General features: G+C 35.9%; 1 protein-coding gene across 6 annotated transcripts in view; it reads left to right on the top strand.

Annotated features, from left to right (window-relative positions):
* Positions 1 to 19163, top strand: part of LOC109109131 (phospholipase C, eta 1) — an 86488-nt gene that overhangs the window by 24509 nt on the left and 42816 nt on the right. For all 6 annotated transcript variants that reach the window (XR_006157043.1, XR_006157045.1, XR_006157044.1 and 3 more), the window contains 2 exons: positions 13976 to 14122; positions 18532 to 18775. Coding sequence is in view for 3 of the 6 variants with exons in the window: in XM_042743802.1 (XP_042599736.1) it covers positions 13976 to 14122; positions 18532 to 18775 (391 nt within the window). In the remaining 3 variants the exon portion in view is untranslated. The remainder of the gene's footprint in view (positions 1 to 13975; positions 14123 to 18531; positions 18776 to 19163) is intronic.

The raw sequence follows: 19163 nt of genomic DNA, 5'->3' as shown, positions 1-19163 counted from the left end.
CTGGAGGGAGTCTTTTATCCTCTTCTTGTGGAAAGAGCAGGGGGCGATATGTGGTTGCTTTGGTTATAATCTAACCTGATCTCTCATGATCTTGGTGGTGATCAAGATAACAGTGCTTATGATTAGAGGTTGACTGTTATGAGTTTTTCAGTAGCTGATACTGATGCTGGTATCTAGACAGCTGCTTGACTGATGGCTGATGTAATGCTTATATGCTACAGTTTTGGGGTGTTAAAGGGTTAGTTCACCTAAAAATGAAAATTCTGTCATTATTTACTCACCCTCATGTCGTTCCAAACCCGTAAGACCTTTGTTCATCTTCGGAGTGCAAGTTAAGATATTTTTGATGGAATCTGAGAGCTCCATAGACATGCAAGGATATTACCACGATCAAGGCACAGAAACGAAGCAAGGAAATCAGTATAGTTTTGAGTTGACTTGAAGGTGAGTAATTAATGACAGAATTTTCATTTTTGGGTGAACTATCCCTTTAAATGAGACGTACACAAAATTAAAACATATTTTACTTACTTTAAATTCCCTTAAAAAAAGAAAGAAAGAAAACTAAAAAAAAGTCTTTAATGTACAATATGTAACATAATTTAGAAAATCATAATTTAGCAAATTTCTTGACCTTACCCAGCTGCTCCTCAGTACAGTTCAGCAGTTCAGCCAGTGTGATGTGGAGCGCAAAAGTTAATGCATTGATGCATATGATTCATTAAATATGTTGATATTATAACTGTTTATTTTGTAATTTATCTATTTATCAACACAGAAGGGACCTATAATAAAAGTCAGTCATTTACACTCTTTGTATGGTGAAATATAACTATCATGGTAGCTGAACAAGCATAAAATACTGTATTTTTGAAGAAGCATTAATGAGACGACTATCATACTTCAGCATCAAAAACATCTTTGTACTGTACATATGCTAAGCAAGTATGCATATTTATTTATTTAAAAATATAAAACACACATAAAACACAGCACATCTCTAAAAAAAAAATAAAAAAACACAAAAAAAACAACTATTCTTAATAAAATAATAAAAGTTCCAAGTTCTATTTAAAGAACTTGAACTAATGATAACGACAACAATGATAATAATAATACTAATACTGAAATGCAATATCATTAAGAATAATTATACAAATTTTAAACAAATTGAATTATTGAATCTGTTGACAGCCCTGTAATACACAAACAATATATAAAAAAAATTTAAAAAAACATCAAAAACATAACCACATATCAATTACATAAAACCTTGCTCAAGCCCCTGACCACATAACTCACTGCAAAATCCATTCCATCCTCTGTTTTGTGTTCCTGCTCTGATGGTTCTGAACACACAGTGCTTTGTGATTTAGGCTTCACAGAGCCTGAGCCTCTACGACCCAATTATTCAGTGTTTGATATCTCCCTGTACTTCTCACCAGGCTGCTTTGATCTGCTCTCTCATCTTCAACCACCGATCTGGTGAACACATTTACTTCTCGTATGCCTCCAATACCTATAAGGACACACACTCTCTGTCTTATTTACGCTTTCAATCTCTTCTCCCTCCTGTCATCTTTAACTTTCCTAGGTCAAAAGCAGATAAAAATAGTGACACTACAGTCTTGTAAATTAAATTTTGCTGTGCTTTTCCATTTTTCTCAGCTGGCCTCTGAATTAAGCTTCTGTTTTCCTCTCTGGCTGCTTTGTGATGCTCTGCTAAGCTACAGTCCTGCCTAAATCCATCTGTCCCACAGAACAAATATAGGACTATAAGTATGTTCCCAGCCAATAGCTTTGATAAACAACCAGGTGGACTGCATCAAGAAATGGTGCATGAATAATTGAGCTAGAGATATATCTGTTCTTACTTTTGTAATGGTAATTTGTCTTGATTGATTTTTAGCATATTTTTATTAATTCTGAACTCACCCCCCAACATGATTCCATGTTGTAAAATGAAAAATTAAGTATAACTAGTAAATAAATATATTATGATATTAATAATATGTTAAATATTATTTAAATATAAATAAAACTTTGGATATTATAATAATTCTAGCAATGCAATACTATAATTTAATATGAAAAATAATATCTATACCAAGATATAAAAATTTACTTCGTAACACTTTATTTGAAGGATCAGTTCTCACTATTAACTAGTTTCTAATTAGCATGCATATTACTAGCATATTGGCTGTTTATTAGTACTTATTAAGCACATATTAATGCCTTTTTCTGCATGACCATATTCTGCATCCTACCCCATTCCTAAACTTAACAACTATCTCACTAACTATTAATAAGTTAAATATTAAATATTAGTACATTAGGAGTTTATTGAGGGAAAACTCTTCCTTAATCTAAAATATTACTTCACTGTGGTGTGACATGCTGGAATTTATTTAAAAATCTGTATAATAAAATATATGTACAGGCAATAAATTATTCTGTTTACTATTCACTTTTCTTTTTAATAAATTCATTAATTTAATTCAAAGTTCTGCCCCAGAGTACAGTTAAATCATCTCTTTAACTCTTTATTATCATGTCTTGAAGTGGCAGGCGAGGCTGGCATCCTGGAAATGAGGGGCTCTTGTCAATCCTTCTCTCAAGTGTTTTTTCTTTCCTTCCTTTCCTTCTTTCCTTCTCTCACCTCTCTCTGCAGCCTAATGAACACGTTTCCTTCCCTCAAGATCCCCACTGTGCAGAGCGCAGTAATTGGCCGTGAAGGTTTACTCAACATGAGACTAATTTGTTTCAAATGAGCTGGAGAGACTCATGATAATAACAATAATAAGAGTCCAAAGAGGAGGACAAGAGACTATAAGACAGAGAGATGCAGGAATGAGATGAATGAGTGAGGGAGAGAGACCCTCATTAACTGTTTATTAGTTCTGACCACTCATTAAAATGGATTTCTTAATTTAGAGATCTAATTGATGACCCTTAAATGCAATAAAAAAATTAAAATTAAAAATTAAATTTATGCATTTAGCAGACGCTTTTATCCAAAGCGACTTACAGTGCATTCAGGCTATCAATTGTTATCTATCATGTGTTCCCGGGGAATCGAACCCCCAACCTTGCGCTTGGTAACGCAATGCTCTACCACTTGAGCTACAGGAGCACTAAAAAAGAGTGGGAACATGTGCTTGTCCGTGACCTTTGACCCTCCTGGGCATTCCTTCACACCCTTCATACTAAGTCAGGTGGAGAGCACGTATCCTCTGTCGAGTGTCCTTGTGGAAGTTGATGTACCCTTGGTTGTGTTGTTTCCATATTTTTTAAAATTCCAATCACAATTGTTTGGGTCCACAGAATCCCATGAGTCCGCAACAAGAGCACACAGTCCTCTGGTCCTTCAAAACAAGTCTGTATGGCAACCTGTTAGAAGCACAAAATGTCTTTATCTGTGAGATAAAAATGTGTGAGTGTTACTTAAAGTGGGTTGAACTATTTATCCAAAGTATAGTTTTGCTTGCTAGGGGAACAGCAGCCTAGAGATGTTCTGATCCATAATGTCAACATTTTTCAAAAAAACACTCACCAGGAGTTGGAGGCTAAACAAAAAAGCAAAAGAAGATAAATGCTTTGTTTATATGTTGCATTAACATTTGCTGCAAAGTACAAAAAGCTTCTTGTTTTAAAGGGAATCTCAAGCTGGTTAGTTGTCTTTGGTGTCTGCTGCCTAGATAGGGAGCTTCACACTGCACACACAAATGCTGTTCAACAGCAATAGACACATTCGTTGGGTTATGTCGGACCAGTGTTCCCCTGTCGGCATTAGTCTGTGCTTTTTACATTGAATGAACATGTTCAGTCCAATGCTATCTCACCACCAATTCGTACATATTTTATGAGGTGGCTAATTCGTACAAATTCGTAAGACTTTACTAGTATGACTTTGTACGATTTGTGTATACCCCAGTGACAGGTAGGTTTAGGGGCGGGGTAAGGGTGTTAGGGGTGTGACAATAAATCGATTCGTGGATCGATTCTACGATTTTTTGAATGCATCGCGATTCTCTCTGGAATCGATTCTGAGCTTAGTTTTTAACAGCAGATGGCACTGTGTGCTTTAGAAACAGCCTTACTCTACTTGCTTCCAGTTCCTTACACACACACACACACACCACTTGAACCTAAGATATTCATTCTTAAAGTTCGAAAAGGTTGAAGCAAATTACAAGAGTGTTGACAGTGGGCTGTTTACATTAATCTTGCGTCATAAAAGCATAAAAGCCGAGGTGCAAGTACATTTAACCACTAACATGACTGCGCTGAACGCAGAAGTGCTTTTCTTCGTGAGCATTTAAATGCCTAGGGTACCATCTGCTGTTAAAAACTAAGCTCAGAATCGATTCCAGGGAGAATTGCGATGCACATTTGGAAAATCGCAGAATCGATCCACGAATCGATTTATTGTCACACCCCTATTAGGTGTAGGTCAGGGGTGACAAACTCAATCACAGAAGGGGCCAAAATTTAAAACACAGTGTAAGTCATGGGCCAAACAGATTTACATTTATTGGACAGACTAAAATGACTTTTTGTTTAAATCAGAACTCTGAATTTGAACAGCCAGAATCCTGTAAATCTTCTCAATAACACAAATTAAATAATAAAATAATAAATTTTATAAAATAAATTAAATAAAAAAAATAATAATTTTGTTCAAATAATTTTTCATAAACAATACATTCACGGAAAATGAGAACATTTCAGATATAAACAAGCTGGTGAAATGGGGTCAGGTTCTGAGCTATGGAAACTCTGAGAGTGGAGTGGAGGTGTTCATCGGTGAGAAGAATTCTGTGTGCGTTTTTGTTCATCTTCATCAAAGAAAAAAGTTGCTCACACAGGTATACTGCTACCAAACATACAGAGCATTCGAGCAGCTTGTAAGTGAAGTTGAGGCATCATTTTGGGAATGAAGCTGGGGAACTGTGCGGGCCCCACAATGTCATACTTTGCCTTGAGTATGCTATTACACTGCAGTTCTATCAGCTCAATCTGAATGCAGGTGCTTTTTCCACGTCAGCTGCAAATGGATAACTAAACAATTCTAAATTAAATTTCTGAGCTTCAAAGTCAGCAAAGCATTGTGTGAACTCAGCGCGAAGTGTGCTCAGTTTATCAACAAAATGCACATTTGGGTATGCAGCATTGTAGACTTAGTTTGTGATTGTTTGGCAACACGGAAAGTGAATTTCCTTGCTGCATCTGAATCTCTCACAGGCGTAGCTTGGCTTGAAAAGCTATAAGTCCGTGATCACACGGTTCCGTCCCTGAAGCTGGAGGTTTAGTGCAGTAAGATGCTTAGTTATGTCACACAGAAATGCTATCTCATTCAACCACTTTTCATCCCGGATAACTATGGAGTCTTTTCCTTTACTTTCCATGAACTGACAGATTTCTTTGCACAACTCAAAAAATCTGTTGAGCACTTTTTCTTGACTTCTATGTGATAGGTACGTCACCAAGTTCAGAATGTATTTCCTCCAGAAAAGACTAAAATAGGCGGTGATTTAAGGCTCTGGCTCTTATAAAGTTAACTGTCTGTGTCACAGTGCTCATTACATGTTCTATCTTAAGGGCTTTACCACACTGGGTTTCTTGGTGGATAATGCAGTGATAAACTGTCAGCTCACATGTGCAATTCTCCCTCTGCATCTTCTCCTGCATCTTTCCAACTAGTCCATTTTTTTCCCCGCACATTGCGGGTGCTCCGTCAGTCGTCAGTCCCGTGAGTTTGTCCCAGGGCATTTTCATGTCATTTACACATGTAGATACTTCTTCAAATATATATTTTCCTTTGGTTCTGCCATACATTGACTTATACCCAAAAATTCTTCTGTAACACATAAACTGGAGTCCACTCCACGGATGAAGACTGCCAGCTGTGCATTGTCAGTTGTGTCAGTGCTCTCATCCACAGCAAGGAAGTATGCAATGAAGTTTTTTCTCTTTTCTATCAACTGTGCTTTTAAATCAGTGGCAAGCTCACACACCCGATCAGCAATGGTATTGTTGCTGCTTAGGCATACATTTAAAAATGCTTGTTTTTTGACTGGACACCAGACATCGCACACTTTAATCATTCAGCTCTTCAAAAACTCTCCTTCGGTAGATGGCCAGGCGGATATCGCGATCTCTTCTGCCACTATATAACTAGCTTTCACGACAGCTTCACTTTACGATTTTGCTTTTGTAAACATAGTCTGCTGTGACACTAGACTCTTTTTAAGCTCTTTTACCTTCTGTAGCTTCTGCTCTATGTTGAGATCTTTGTACTTGTCCTCGTGTCATTTATAGTGCCGTCTTATGTTATATTCTTTAATTACGGAGACATTACCACCGCAAACATGGCATACAGGTTTGCTTCCAATGTCAACAAACATATACTCTGCCTCCCACCGGTTTTGAAAACCCCTGTTTTCATAAACCACTTTTAGTTTGGCCATTTCTTTTGGGGATATTTTAAGCACTGAAACATTTATCTGCTGAACACTGATGAGTAGGCTATGGTAACAGTGCAGCAGGGTGGAGGGGCTGGTGCTGCGATCTGTTGCTTGGTGATTGGAGGTCATGACCGCACGGTAACTATTGTAGTGCATTATGGGATTTGTATGAGCAATATATACCAGCGGGCCATTAATAATAGACATGAAAGCGGGCCTTGAGTTTGACATGTCTGGTGTAGGTCATTCGTACAAATTCATACGAATTGTGCAACTCATAAAATATGTACAATTTAGCAAAATTGTATGAATTTGTACGAGTGAGGTCATACGAATTAATTTGAATTACGGGCTCATTCAGTCAGCCTTTGTTGGGTTGTGGAATGTCTGCGAAATGATGTAGCCTTATCTAGTGATTGACTCCATTGGTTGGCGTCTGTTGGTGCAGTGTGAATTAGCCTGAAACAGCATCATAACCGGGATTGAATTTAAAGAGTAGCTGGTTTGGGATGCTCTGTTTAGGTAACAACTTCATAGTTTTTATTAATGTTTTAAACTAGTTTTTATGTGTATATCTTATGTGTTCATTTTAATTGTACTTGAAGGGATAGTTCTGTCATTACTCACTCTCAAGTTGTTCCAAACATGTATGAATATTTTTCAACTGTTGAACACAAAAGAAGATATTTTGAAAAACGTAGATAACCAAACAGTTCATGGTAGCCTTTGAATTCTATAGTATGAAAAAAAATAAAAAATACTGTGGAAGTCAATGACTACTGTCAATCATTTGTGTTCGGCAGAAGAAAGAAATTGATACAGGTTTGTTACAAGTGGAGTAAATGATGACCGAATTTTCATTTTTAAATGAACTATCCCTTTAAATATTTAATAATTTTGTTGTCTTTTTTTTGTCATCAAGTTAAACTAAATCAAAATGAGAAATGGTACTATGAAACTATAGCTGCAATATTTTATTTTATTTTAGGGTTAGGGTTTTTTATTTCAAGATATGAAATTTTTTGTTTAAAATATGAAATGTTTGTTTTAACTATAAGGTTAAAACAGGTTTGATGTTAACATGTTGCTAAGCTAAGAATGTGACACTAATAAGCATATAATACTTAGAATAATTAATATTTTACTTGATTAAACAATTTTAGGTATATTTCTCAGTATTGAAACAAAATGCTTCTTTCCTCATTGCTGTTTTGTATATATTTTTTTCCCCTCAGTGAGTTTGCATTCATTGACTTCATTTTATGAACAAAAACAGAAAAAAAGATGGCAACAACAACAACAAAAAAACAAGCCATACATGTTTGTACCGACATGTAAATGAAGTAAACAGTTTTTAGGTGAACAATCCCTTCAACATCCTGTCTAGGTAAGCAGCTCACTAGGTTTTGTAACACGGCCAGTGTTGGACAGTAACGGATTACTTAGTAACACATTACTGTAATTTGATTACAAGCCAAGGTCTCTGTATGTTACTGCCGTGTTACATTGCTGACAGAATGCAGTGTTTTATAATCTAGAGATTGTAAAAAGTATGTAGCACATGCATTGTGAATCAAGTGCCAGTGGATTAGAGACCTGCTCCCACGATACCTGACTCAACAGAGTGCAGCGCGGGACAAGACTTGATATGCAAGTACAGCGACTTGTGTGTGTGTGTGTGTGTGTGTGTGTGGGATGTGGGATGTGGGAGAATAAAATGATTCACGGGACTCCCGCAAAATAGAAATATCTAAACATAAAATATCTAAAACAAATTAATTGTTATTCATCTATAGCACAAAGGTAACATGAACTAATATAAAATATAAACTATTTAGAAATGTGTTTGCATCATAGAGAAATGCAGTGCTGAAATTTGCGTGCTCACGAATTCTCTCATTATAACACACAAATTGTAGACATTATGAAAGATTAATTATGCATTTATTTATTGTGTTATAACAAAGATTTGTGAGATTATGATGAACTGAGGTGTCTTTTAGACATTATAAATACAGCGCTCTTTGCTGGAATTCTGGCAAGCTAGACCATGCATGCAGCAGCCCTTTCTTTAGTCAAAAATAACAGTGTACTGTGAATGTTGACGCTTTAATAACAAATATTTATTGGGAGCGTGTATGCTGGGATTTCATAAATTTCATGGAGAAAAAAGTAATGTAACTAGTAATGTAACTAATTACTAATTACTTTTGAAATAAAGTAATCAGAACAGTAACGTGATTACTTTTAAAAGGAGAAATCAGTAATCAGTAATTTGATAACATTTTCAGAGTAATTGCCCAACACTGAACATGACTAGTGTTTCCATTCCCTCAGAGATTATAATGTAGCTTGCTGCTGCTCACGTCTGTATTGCAACATGTACTGCAAACTTATGTTGAAACCCAGCTGGAGGCGCAGACATACAGTGTGACCCCGAGGGAGAGCGAGAACCTGAGAGAGGGTTTATTTAAGAACAAACAGTATGTTGCGGGGGAAAGGTGGAGCCACTGCTTTCATGAAAATGAAAATCAATAGTTTTCTTTCACAGTAATGCTCACTGACAGTGACTTTATGAACACTGTAAGTTTATAAGAGACAGAGAGAAGGAGAGAAAAGTATTGGGAAAGTTTTCTGTGTGTGCAGAAACTTTCTGGACAGAAAATCGAGTTTTATTTTATTATCTGTGAATATATTCTGATTTTACTGGATGCTGTTTGACAGTTTTTCTCAAAAAGTTTCTCTGTTTTTACTTCACTTTCTAGTTCTAAAACTGTGGAACAACAGAGGACTTGTTGGTGTGAAAATAAGATCCAAATATCTGGACAAGATGCCACAAAGGCAAAAGAGTGGATTAAAAGTATCTAGACTAAAAAGAAGACGAAGAATAAAAAAATAAAAAATAAAGGAAGCCAGACTAGGCCAGGCACTTAATAAGACCAGAGAGCGTGTTATTCTGTCACAGTATCTTAATATGCTTTGGAGAGTGACCTGAATCTTTCATAACAGGAAGAGCTTGTTTAAAGAGGGCGTGCACTTAATAATCTCTCTCCTTTTTCTATCTCTGAATCCTGTTTTCTAAATCCTGTTTTTTTTTTTTTTTTTGTAAGATTAACATGATATACAGTATAACTTATTGCTTTATCATTGCAGGTTAGGACACCCCACAAACATGCTGAGAGACAGTAAAATAAAAAGGTTTTCTGCACTTTACGGGCCTTATCATACACCCGGCGCAATGGGGTGCAAATGCAAACCATGGGTGTGCTGGTCCAAAAAAGAGGTGTGTTCAGGCAAACTGTTTTCAAAATTACAAAAAAAAAATACAAAAAATAAAATCATGGTTTCTCAAAAATACTATGCAGCACAACTGTTTTCAAAAGTACTAAATCAGCATATTAAAATTATTTCTGAAGGAACATGTGACACTGAAGTCTGGAAATATATTAAATTGAAAAAAAAAAAAAAGAAGATCTAAAAAAATTCAATGGATATTCCACAACATCGCTGTTTTACAGTATTTTTAATCAATTAAATGCTTCTTTCAAAAACAAAAAGCATACCAGCTCCAAGCTTTTAAACTGGTTTGTTCATTGATGTTAAATAATATTTTTGACTTAATTTAGATGAACCACTTTTTTTCAGTGCGGATGGTCAAAATCACCCTCAAGTTATGGACTGATTCTTTCTTTCAGTCTTCAATCTGGGCGCAAAGTGAATGTCAGTGTTTGAAGACGGTGAGAAAGGAAAAGAACAAGGGTTAGAGGGTGTTTCAAAGGGGGAATAGAAAGCATTGTCTTTCATGGTCATGTCAAATCTAATTGGATTGTGGATTGCGTCCCAATCTGTGAAGTGCTGATAGTGAAAGTGGGCCGGAGGTTTGGTTGGGACAGGAAGAGGTGCTGCCACTCTTATGCTCTCGTTTTGGGTGAATAGATGAGTCGGTGGAAGGGATAGAAGGTAGAGAGGGATAATTCTGGATTCTTTGTAGATTTAGATCAATGAACAACATGATCTTTCAGTGTCTGACCTCTATAATCTGGGTCAGAATCATTGTTTTTACCCGGAGACCCAAATCTAACATGGATTCATCATAAGCATCTTTACTAAGTGACCTGCAGCCTATCCTGTGTGAATTAGAGCATAAGGAGTTTTTTTTTTATCTTGTGTATTCTCTCTCTACTGTACTCTATTTTCAGCCTTTTTATCCCTCAATTAATTTCAGGACTGTTAATTCCACTTCATCATCACAGACAGTGAATTGGCACAAAGCGTCTGAGCCTGCGTCCCTTATGTTCTACTAATCATCTATAGCAAAGAAGCGTGTTTCATCTGTTAATATGTGTGTGCATCTACATCCTGTTGACATTGCTTTCTGAGAGTTAGATTAGTTTTCAAATCCTTTTCAGTTGTCCTGTCAATTATGTTAAACCCTGCTCAAGTTGATCTATATCCTTCCCAGTACTGCTGTCTACAAGCGTGTTCGACAAGAACTGAAATAGATTGTAATGTTACCAAAGTACTGGGGTATTATGCAAATATATGGTGTTAAATGATCTCTGATGTTTAGAAGGTATTTTCTGAGCATCAGGAAGTTGTGCATGTACAGAGACACTCAAGATTTTGTGTAACAGTGCTCTTGTGAATCTTTTCAACAGAGCTGCGTATTTTTTCTTTTTGGTTGTAATTTACTCACTAAATTTTCAGATTTAAACTTTCTTTTCCATACTATGAAAGTTTTTAGTTAGTATAAAGACTAAAAAAAAAAACCACACACCAGATTCGCAATTGTGTATATTGATATATTCGGTTTGAAAACACAACACTCTGGATTTTGATCAAATGTACGTTTTCAGTGGATAATGATTCATATTTCAATATATCTTTCACACATATTAATTTTTATTTCAGTTCATGTTTTAGTCATTCTGCTATGTGCTGTTGTATTTTTAAATTTATTTTTTAAATTATTCAAACTTCAAATTATTTTCCTTCTTCTCATCTAATATTTATATATACCGTAATTTTTAGTTTATAAATTTTCAGACTTATTTCAATTAACAAAAACAATTATTAATCGTTTTTATTTTAGCTAACTACAACACTTAGCACATATAACATCCACTTTATTCTTCATTTAATTTGATTCTTAGCAAAGAGCTTAACTGACAGACGATCTGTCCAATCATAAATCCAAATCCACCATTTTGTCCGAAAAACAAATCAGACAGGAGAGTACATTAACTTCTGTGGACTTAAACTTGAAAAATAATGATGTCTTTCCACAGTTGAAATAAAATATGTTCTGATGTTCATTCATGTTTATTTTGTGCTTTAAAGTCCGCATGAAATCAAAATTTACTTTACTAGCGCACATTGCTAGTCTGGATGTAAACAATCCGTGCAAGTTAATCTGCTGAAAAAAAAAAAATTGTCTTCGTAATCTTTAATCAAAATATGAACATTTACTTCCGCTCTGGAATGGCAATCCTTTTCTGATGACGTCAGTTTGACGGCTTGGGCAGAATATCCTTAAACACACCCCTCCAACCATTAGATTGCTATGAGTGAGAGACAGAGAGGAGGAGTGCAAACATAAAACCATGTCCTCTATTCAATATTCCGTTTCAGCTGAAAATACATCACGACACTGAAATAAAGTCGGCAGCAACTTCCAGTTCACCCGGATTTTAAGTAAATTTGAAAAGATGATTGGTTCACGTGCCGCTTGAACTGAGGCGCTGCAGTGATCTGTCACGACACATTAAAGAGCCACAAAACGGTATTTTTTTTTTTTTAAAATTTCTTACATGTTTCATACCAGAAGTAACCTGCTCTGTCTTGTCTCGGACGTAGCAATAGTAACTATGGAGGACAGGTTCTTGCGAAGGGTCAATTCAATTAGTGTCCTTGTCTTTTCCACAAAAGAAAGTAAATCAGTTTTGTGAAAAAATAATGACAGAATTTTCTTTTTCATTTTCATTTATTTTATTTTTATTTTTTTGTGAGGGAAAAAGCTATTATTAATACATAGGGCCAGATTTACTAAAAGCTTGCGCCAGCGTAATCCGTCTTTTGGTTTTAAAATAGTACTGTCAGGATTTAGTAAAGATGCGCAGTGAAGAATTAGTGCTGAGAAGGCTAATTTAATTTTATTTTAATTTAAATAAAAATCTTTTTTCGCCTGACCTTATTGAATAAGCATTTGTATGTGTTTCCCTTTCAAATGCATTTACTGGTATTTGCGCAATCATTTAACACCTCCAAAAAAGCATGTCTTTAACCAGGTGGTAATTTGCGCTGCTCTTGGTAGATTATAGGTCATTATACGTCTGTGTTATTTAATTTGCGTGTTGTCTGTAAATCACCTGCAGAAATTTCCCCTCCCATCTGTGGTGTTTTGGAATTGCGGTATCGTACTAATTTGCCTTGTTTAATAAAAATGATCCCTAGTCATTTTACATGGAGGCATTGGTCATGTATATATATATTTTTGATTTATGTTGTATTTTCTGAACAATTAAGTTGCTCTTTGTTTGGATACAGTGTATCAATTTAATTTGTCTCCTGTATAAATCATTGTCAATATCACATTCCACCCTCACTTTATATCATCCAAGAGCTTGTTCTTTCTACCACCCCCTCAGGCCATCCCTCTTCAATCGTGTCAGATGGAGAACATACATGCACTTCACATACAAAACTATTATCTGCTCGATGTCACATTTTCGATTCTCCTTGGTGACTTCACCCTGAAATCACACTGACAGCATAAAGTAATACTTGAGAGTATTGCAAATGTTGGAGCAGGTTTGGAGGGAGAGTTTTCAGTCTTTGTATACCCTTCTCGTTAGCCCTCTGATGGAGGAGCTGAACTGAACCACACTGGTGACATGGTGCAAAGTGATTTTGAAGGAGGAGCAACCATGCTGCATACACACATACACATGTTCTCCTCTCGTGTTTGTCTTTGCAGCAAGCCAGCCTCAGCTGAGGCAGAAATTTTATTTAGAGACCTTCAGATCTGTCAGTAGATTTGTCCCAGTGGCCCTTTAGGACAGGGAGTTGCCATCTCACTCAGTCAAGAAGATAAGCTGGGTTGCAGGCAGCCTCTGCTGTGTTGCATCATTTTGGCTTTTGTTGGACTTCTCACAGGCCTTTCAGTGTTGTCTGCAGGGTTTCCTGAACCTTCTTCAAGCTCTTCTTTTTTTTGTGCCTTGGTTGTATTTGTGCAAACCCTGCCAGTTATCTAATTTTGTCATATCCCACCACTCAGTGTACTCCATAACTGCTCTACATGTGTAACAATTAAAATGGCACCCATTGTCACACTATTTAAAATATCTATAGTGCTGTTATCAGCCAATTTATAACCTCCATCCATCAACTGTTACTTATTTGTAGTGACAGAATCCATTTTTATGCCATTTTGCATTTTCAACTCGCTGTTTAAGTGTGCGTCAGCCCACTCAATGTGTAAGTGTGTGTTTATTTTGTACTCGCAGTTGAGCGATGCATGAGTGTGATGCAGTCGGGGACTCAGATGGTGAAGCTGAAGAACGGTTCTAAAGGTCTGGTCCGACTCTTCTATTTGGATGAACACCGTTCCTGCATCCGCTGGAGACCGTCTCGCAAGAGTGAGAAAGCCAAGAGTAAGTCAAACACACACGGATGTATGTAAACATAAGAATGTACACAGCTGAGAGATTTAGTTTTATATATGGAAATAATGATGCAGTTTTGTTATTATTAATAACTTTTGTTAATAACCTTTCATAACTTATTACTTTTTAATAATTTTTTTATGACTGAAATAGTTTGTTGAAATGCTAATAAAGATGAAGTCAAATAGAAATAAAACAAAGAAAAACACATAAAAGCACATAACAAAACAACTAAATCTTAACCATAAATGAAAACTGAAAATATCAAAGTAAAGTTTATTCAAATAATAATTTTGCCATACCCCTGACCTGTTTGTTGTGTTTTCTTTCCCCATGTGCTCTGTGGGACCTAGTTTCTGTCTCCCGTTCATTATGTCTTTTGGTTCAGGTGTGTCTAGTTAATCTTCATTTGCCAACCTACTTAAGTTGTGTTCTGTTCACGGTTTTCTGTCCGGTGTACTGTGTCCCTACGTGTGCATCCTGCCTGTCCATCCTGTATCTACACTCTTTGACGCGTACGATCACACCGGTGTGATCAGTCTTGGTTGGTCCCTGAAGCATACGATCACACCGGTGTGATTAGAACGTTCAGTCCGTCACGTGATCAACTGCTGAATTCAAATCTGCTTTCGCGCTTTGGCTGGCGTGGAGCCAGATCGCACGTGCTGAGCGTTTGTCATATTATTACAACTATTCAGTGTTTTCAATCATATAATGCTTATTTTAGGTTTTAGACATTTAAATACACATAAGTACTAACAAAACCATACATTTATAGTCTGTAAAATATGCGCTGATGTCTAAAGAAGCAGCAATAATGATCCTTACAACTATAATCTGACAACATGTTTTATTGATATCATATACAGATTGCTCTTCTCCCAGTTTACAGGAGACTTAATTTAATGTCTTTTGGAAGGGGAGGATGAATTTATGTGTTGAAAATCCTACAGCTCGGATTCAGGGCAAACTAATATGGCGGCACCCATCACCCGGTATAGATCAACTAACACCGTCATTATAAAAGTGTTTAAACTATCAAATACATTTACTTGCACATATTTTAGAAATGGAATATCAGATATTTCATAATATAGTGAGTATGTTTGTGAATATTAATAAGAAAAAAAGTATATACATTTTAAAATATCACTGTGATTTGTGTGCAGTCATCTGAAAATAAACCTTGACAGATTGATCGAGAATTTTATTTGCTGACAGACAACTACTTAATAAATAAATTAACATATTTTGAAACATATTTTGCTTTCAGTTAAAATGATCTTATATGAGGAATAATTAAGTGGAGTAGGAAAATGGAGTGAAATAATAAAAGGAAGCTAGCATATTTATTTAAGAACAAAAGTCAGTTATAGAATTTAAATTGCAATCATTAGCAAAAAAAAATAAAAAAATTACAGATGCGCCACAGAATAGCAGAATTATTTATATTTATGGATATTGCATAAAAATGCTGTATGGAATAAGATGCAAATAAAATGTCCAAAATGTGCATAAAAAATGCATTGCAAACATATTTACTAAATACATTTCGTAGTTGTGCATCAAAGTCATATGACTTTGCCCCAAAAATTCAGAAATTTAGCTTTCCTATTTTGCTCCAGTTTCCAATAGAATTTTGTTCTCTTGAAAACATGGAATAGTTGCAATCTTTTTTGCGTTATTCCATTTCTTAATTTAAATTTTTTAATTAAATTGTTTTTTGCATGTATTATATTCTCTATTGATGGAAACATAGCTAGTGACAAATCAGAGTCAGAAACAATCTGCTTTCAATGTTCCACATCTGTGGTTAACTGATCTCTTTCTCTCTGTCACTTTCTTGATGTCTTTTTCTTGTTCACTGGCTTTCCCTTTCTCTTTTCCTCTCCCTCTTTTAGTCTCTGTGTAATACTTGCTCTCTTCTGCTTCTCTATCAAAGAAGCCCATGTAGATTTTGATATGTTGAGTGTCTGAGCGCAGTTCTCCTCTCTTACATAATGGCTGTGTATGAATCACAGGCCAGGGGCTTCCAGAAACACACCGCTCTCTCACCATCTGTGTCTGCGCTCCACTCTGCTTGTTTGGTTGAAGTGAATTCTGCATAAGCGCTCCTTTTTGCCCTGGATGAGCTGTTAGTGTGCTGGAAATAAATCCTGTTCACTCCTCTCCATATTCACTTTAGGCTTTTGTTAACGGAGCTGATCTGACCTAGCCCAAATGGGTGGATTATTACACAGTATGGTTAAAAAAAAAAAAAAAAAAACTTGAGCTGTTGTCCCTTCCATTTTACCCCCTTTCTCCTCACTTTCTCTCTGTTTTGCTGCTGTCATGTTTGTGAATTGCTCTCATAAGATAAGCCTCTTTGTTAGTCCATTTGCGTAATTAAAAAAAAAAGACAGATTGTACCCAACTCATTGTCAGGTTAAGGGATCAGCACTGGAATCAATGGCTTTGATGTGACTTGGCTTTCTAGAACACATGCGGAGCTGTTTAATAAGATTATTATAACATGAAGTGTTAAAGATCTGTGTTCAAGGAGTAGCTCCCTCAGAAATTAAAAATTTTGAAAATTTTATATTCTGCTCATGTCATTCTAAACCTGCATGGTTTTTTTTTTCAGTTGAACACAAAAGGAAAATTTTCTGTCAAATCTACTCAGCTCTTGCCATAAAACAACACAACGACAAAGTAATCTTAAGTAATCTAATCAAAGTAATCTAATTGGATTGTTGTCTCAGTGTTTCTTCTGTTTTCCGCATTAGTATTGTTGAGAATGCAGCGCTGTTTCAGCTGCCTTTAAATGTGTTTAAATCACAGCAGAGTCTGTGGTTTGTATCGGAGAGCTCTGCTCCAAACTCGAACGCTTCTCACAGCGCTGTTTAGTGGTTGCGAAATCAGCGAGTAAACACATTTGTTCTGAGTTTACGCTACGCTGTCTTTAGGCAGAGCTACTAAAGGTCTGTGCAGTGCGCTTCATACAAGTATCACTGTGCCACTTTTAGTTGATCGCATAACACGCGCATTGTCTCTGTGCATTACTCTCCAACCTGTGCCACTGCTTTTGACTTTGTCCAACGAGATGAAATGAATGACACGAGTGTGTTTATTCTCAACGTTTTTTTTCTCGAAACACAAGAGAATTTACAAGAGTTTATTCTCAACATTTTATTTTGACATTTATCTCAAAACATAATGACTTTATACTCGAAATTTAAAGAGTTTAATCTCAACACTATATTTCGACATTTTTCTTGTAATTTAACAGGTTTAATCTCATATTATAATGACTTTAATCTCGAGATGGTTTAATTTTTTTATTATCGCTTGGCCCTAATCCTCTTAAGTACAAAAGAGAATGAACGATGACATAATTTTTATTGAGTTAAACTACTATTGAATTCATTATTAATGGTTAATCTTTCTTACTTTACACGAGAATTAATGATGCTTTTGGTGTTCATGACATTGAAAAGACATTTTTGCTACATTAGGGGTGAAATAATGGTTTATTATCAGTTCCTGTTCCTCACACAAAGCTAGATAGTTTCAGAAGACTTGGAATAAAGATACAAAAGAGGTTTTATCAAACTGTTATGTTGCCTTTCCGTGTTTTTTTTTTTTTTGCTGTGGCCACTATGAACTAAGCTACAAATATACAAATAAACTTGAATTGAATTGACCTGTCATTATATGGCAAGATTTGCATGAAATTTCTGTGTTTCGTTGAAATAAAACCAGCATACTAGTTTGAAATGACGTGATTCTGTAAAAAAAAAGAAATATCCCTTTGAAAGGGGATTGCTGAAAAGATTCAGATGCTGGTTTGGGTTTAGATGTTGATAAGACTGAAGTGGACAGAAAGCACACAGTGCCTGCAGAGGCTGTCAAGAATTGTGCTTTCATGTAAAGCAACACAACAAACACTCAGCAGCCAACACTAAAGCCTAGGTTCCCTTATGGGAAACCAAAGAAAGAGTAATGAATAACGAGAGCAACAGAGAGCAAAAGGCATAAGGGAGGAAATAGTGCTGAAATCTAATTACATATTGTTATGCTTCAATGCTTTAAAAGTGAAAAGAGAGACAAACATAAGGAACATGGGGAAGTAGGGGTGATATCTGTCAGATGTTGCTACTCCAAATAATTGTTCATTCAGTTACAGAATCAGATAAGTATCATTAACACACCATTTCCACTTCAGTTTCTATTCATTTCATTTTAAATTGAACTCTTCACCCAAGGAAATCTTTTATTGTAGTGGAGTAATGTGGGTCAGATAGCTGCTGGCAAGGCTTTTGCTAATGAATGTATCTCTCCGTGTTGGTCATCCATAGCTAGTGGCTCATTGTTTCAGGGGTTCAAAGATCATGTTCTCTTTTCTCTCTCCCTTCCAGTCACCATCGACTCACTCTACAAGGTCACAGAAGGTCGTCAGTCTGACATTTTCCATCGCCATGCAGAAGGGAACTTTGATCCGAGTTGCTGTTTCACTATTTACCATGGCAATCACATGGAATCCCTGGACTTGGTCACCTCTAATTCAGAGGAAGCGAGGACATGGGTGACCGGACTCCGATATCTGATGGCCGGTATCAGTGATGAAGATTCACTAGCTAAGCGGCAGCGCACACATGACCAATATCCTTTACTGCAAGATGGATGGATACATTTATTACAGTAATCATTTACTCATCTTCATGTTGTTTCTTCTGGGGAGCACAAAAAAGACATGTTTTGTTAAATGTTCACACTGCTCTTTGTCATGCAACAAATGCATATTTGCAATTAGACACTACCGTTCAAAAGTTGCAGGCCAATAGGACTTTTTGATGCTATTGGAAGAAGTTTCTTGTGCTCACCAAGACTGCATTTTTTTGATCATAAATGCAGTAAAAACAGTAATATTTTGAAATATTATTAAAATTAAAAAAATTTGAAACATTTTAAATATTTAAAAATATAATTTATTAATTATAATTTAAATAATTTATACATGTGATGGAAGTGAATTTTCAGCACATGATTC

This window comes from Cyprinus carpio, chromosome B18 (assembly GCF_018340385.1).
Source record: "Cyprinus carpio isolate SPL01 chromosome B18, ASM1834038v1, whole genome shotgun sequence".
NCBI classification, from domain to species: domain Eukaryota; kingdom Metazoa; phylum Chordata; class Actinopteri; order Cypriniformes; family Cyprinidae; genus Cyprinus; species Cyprinus carpio.
Note: the sequence above shows the minus strand (reverse complement) of the source record. Positions and strands in the feature narration are given on the sequence as shown.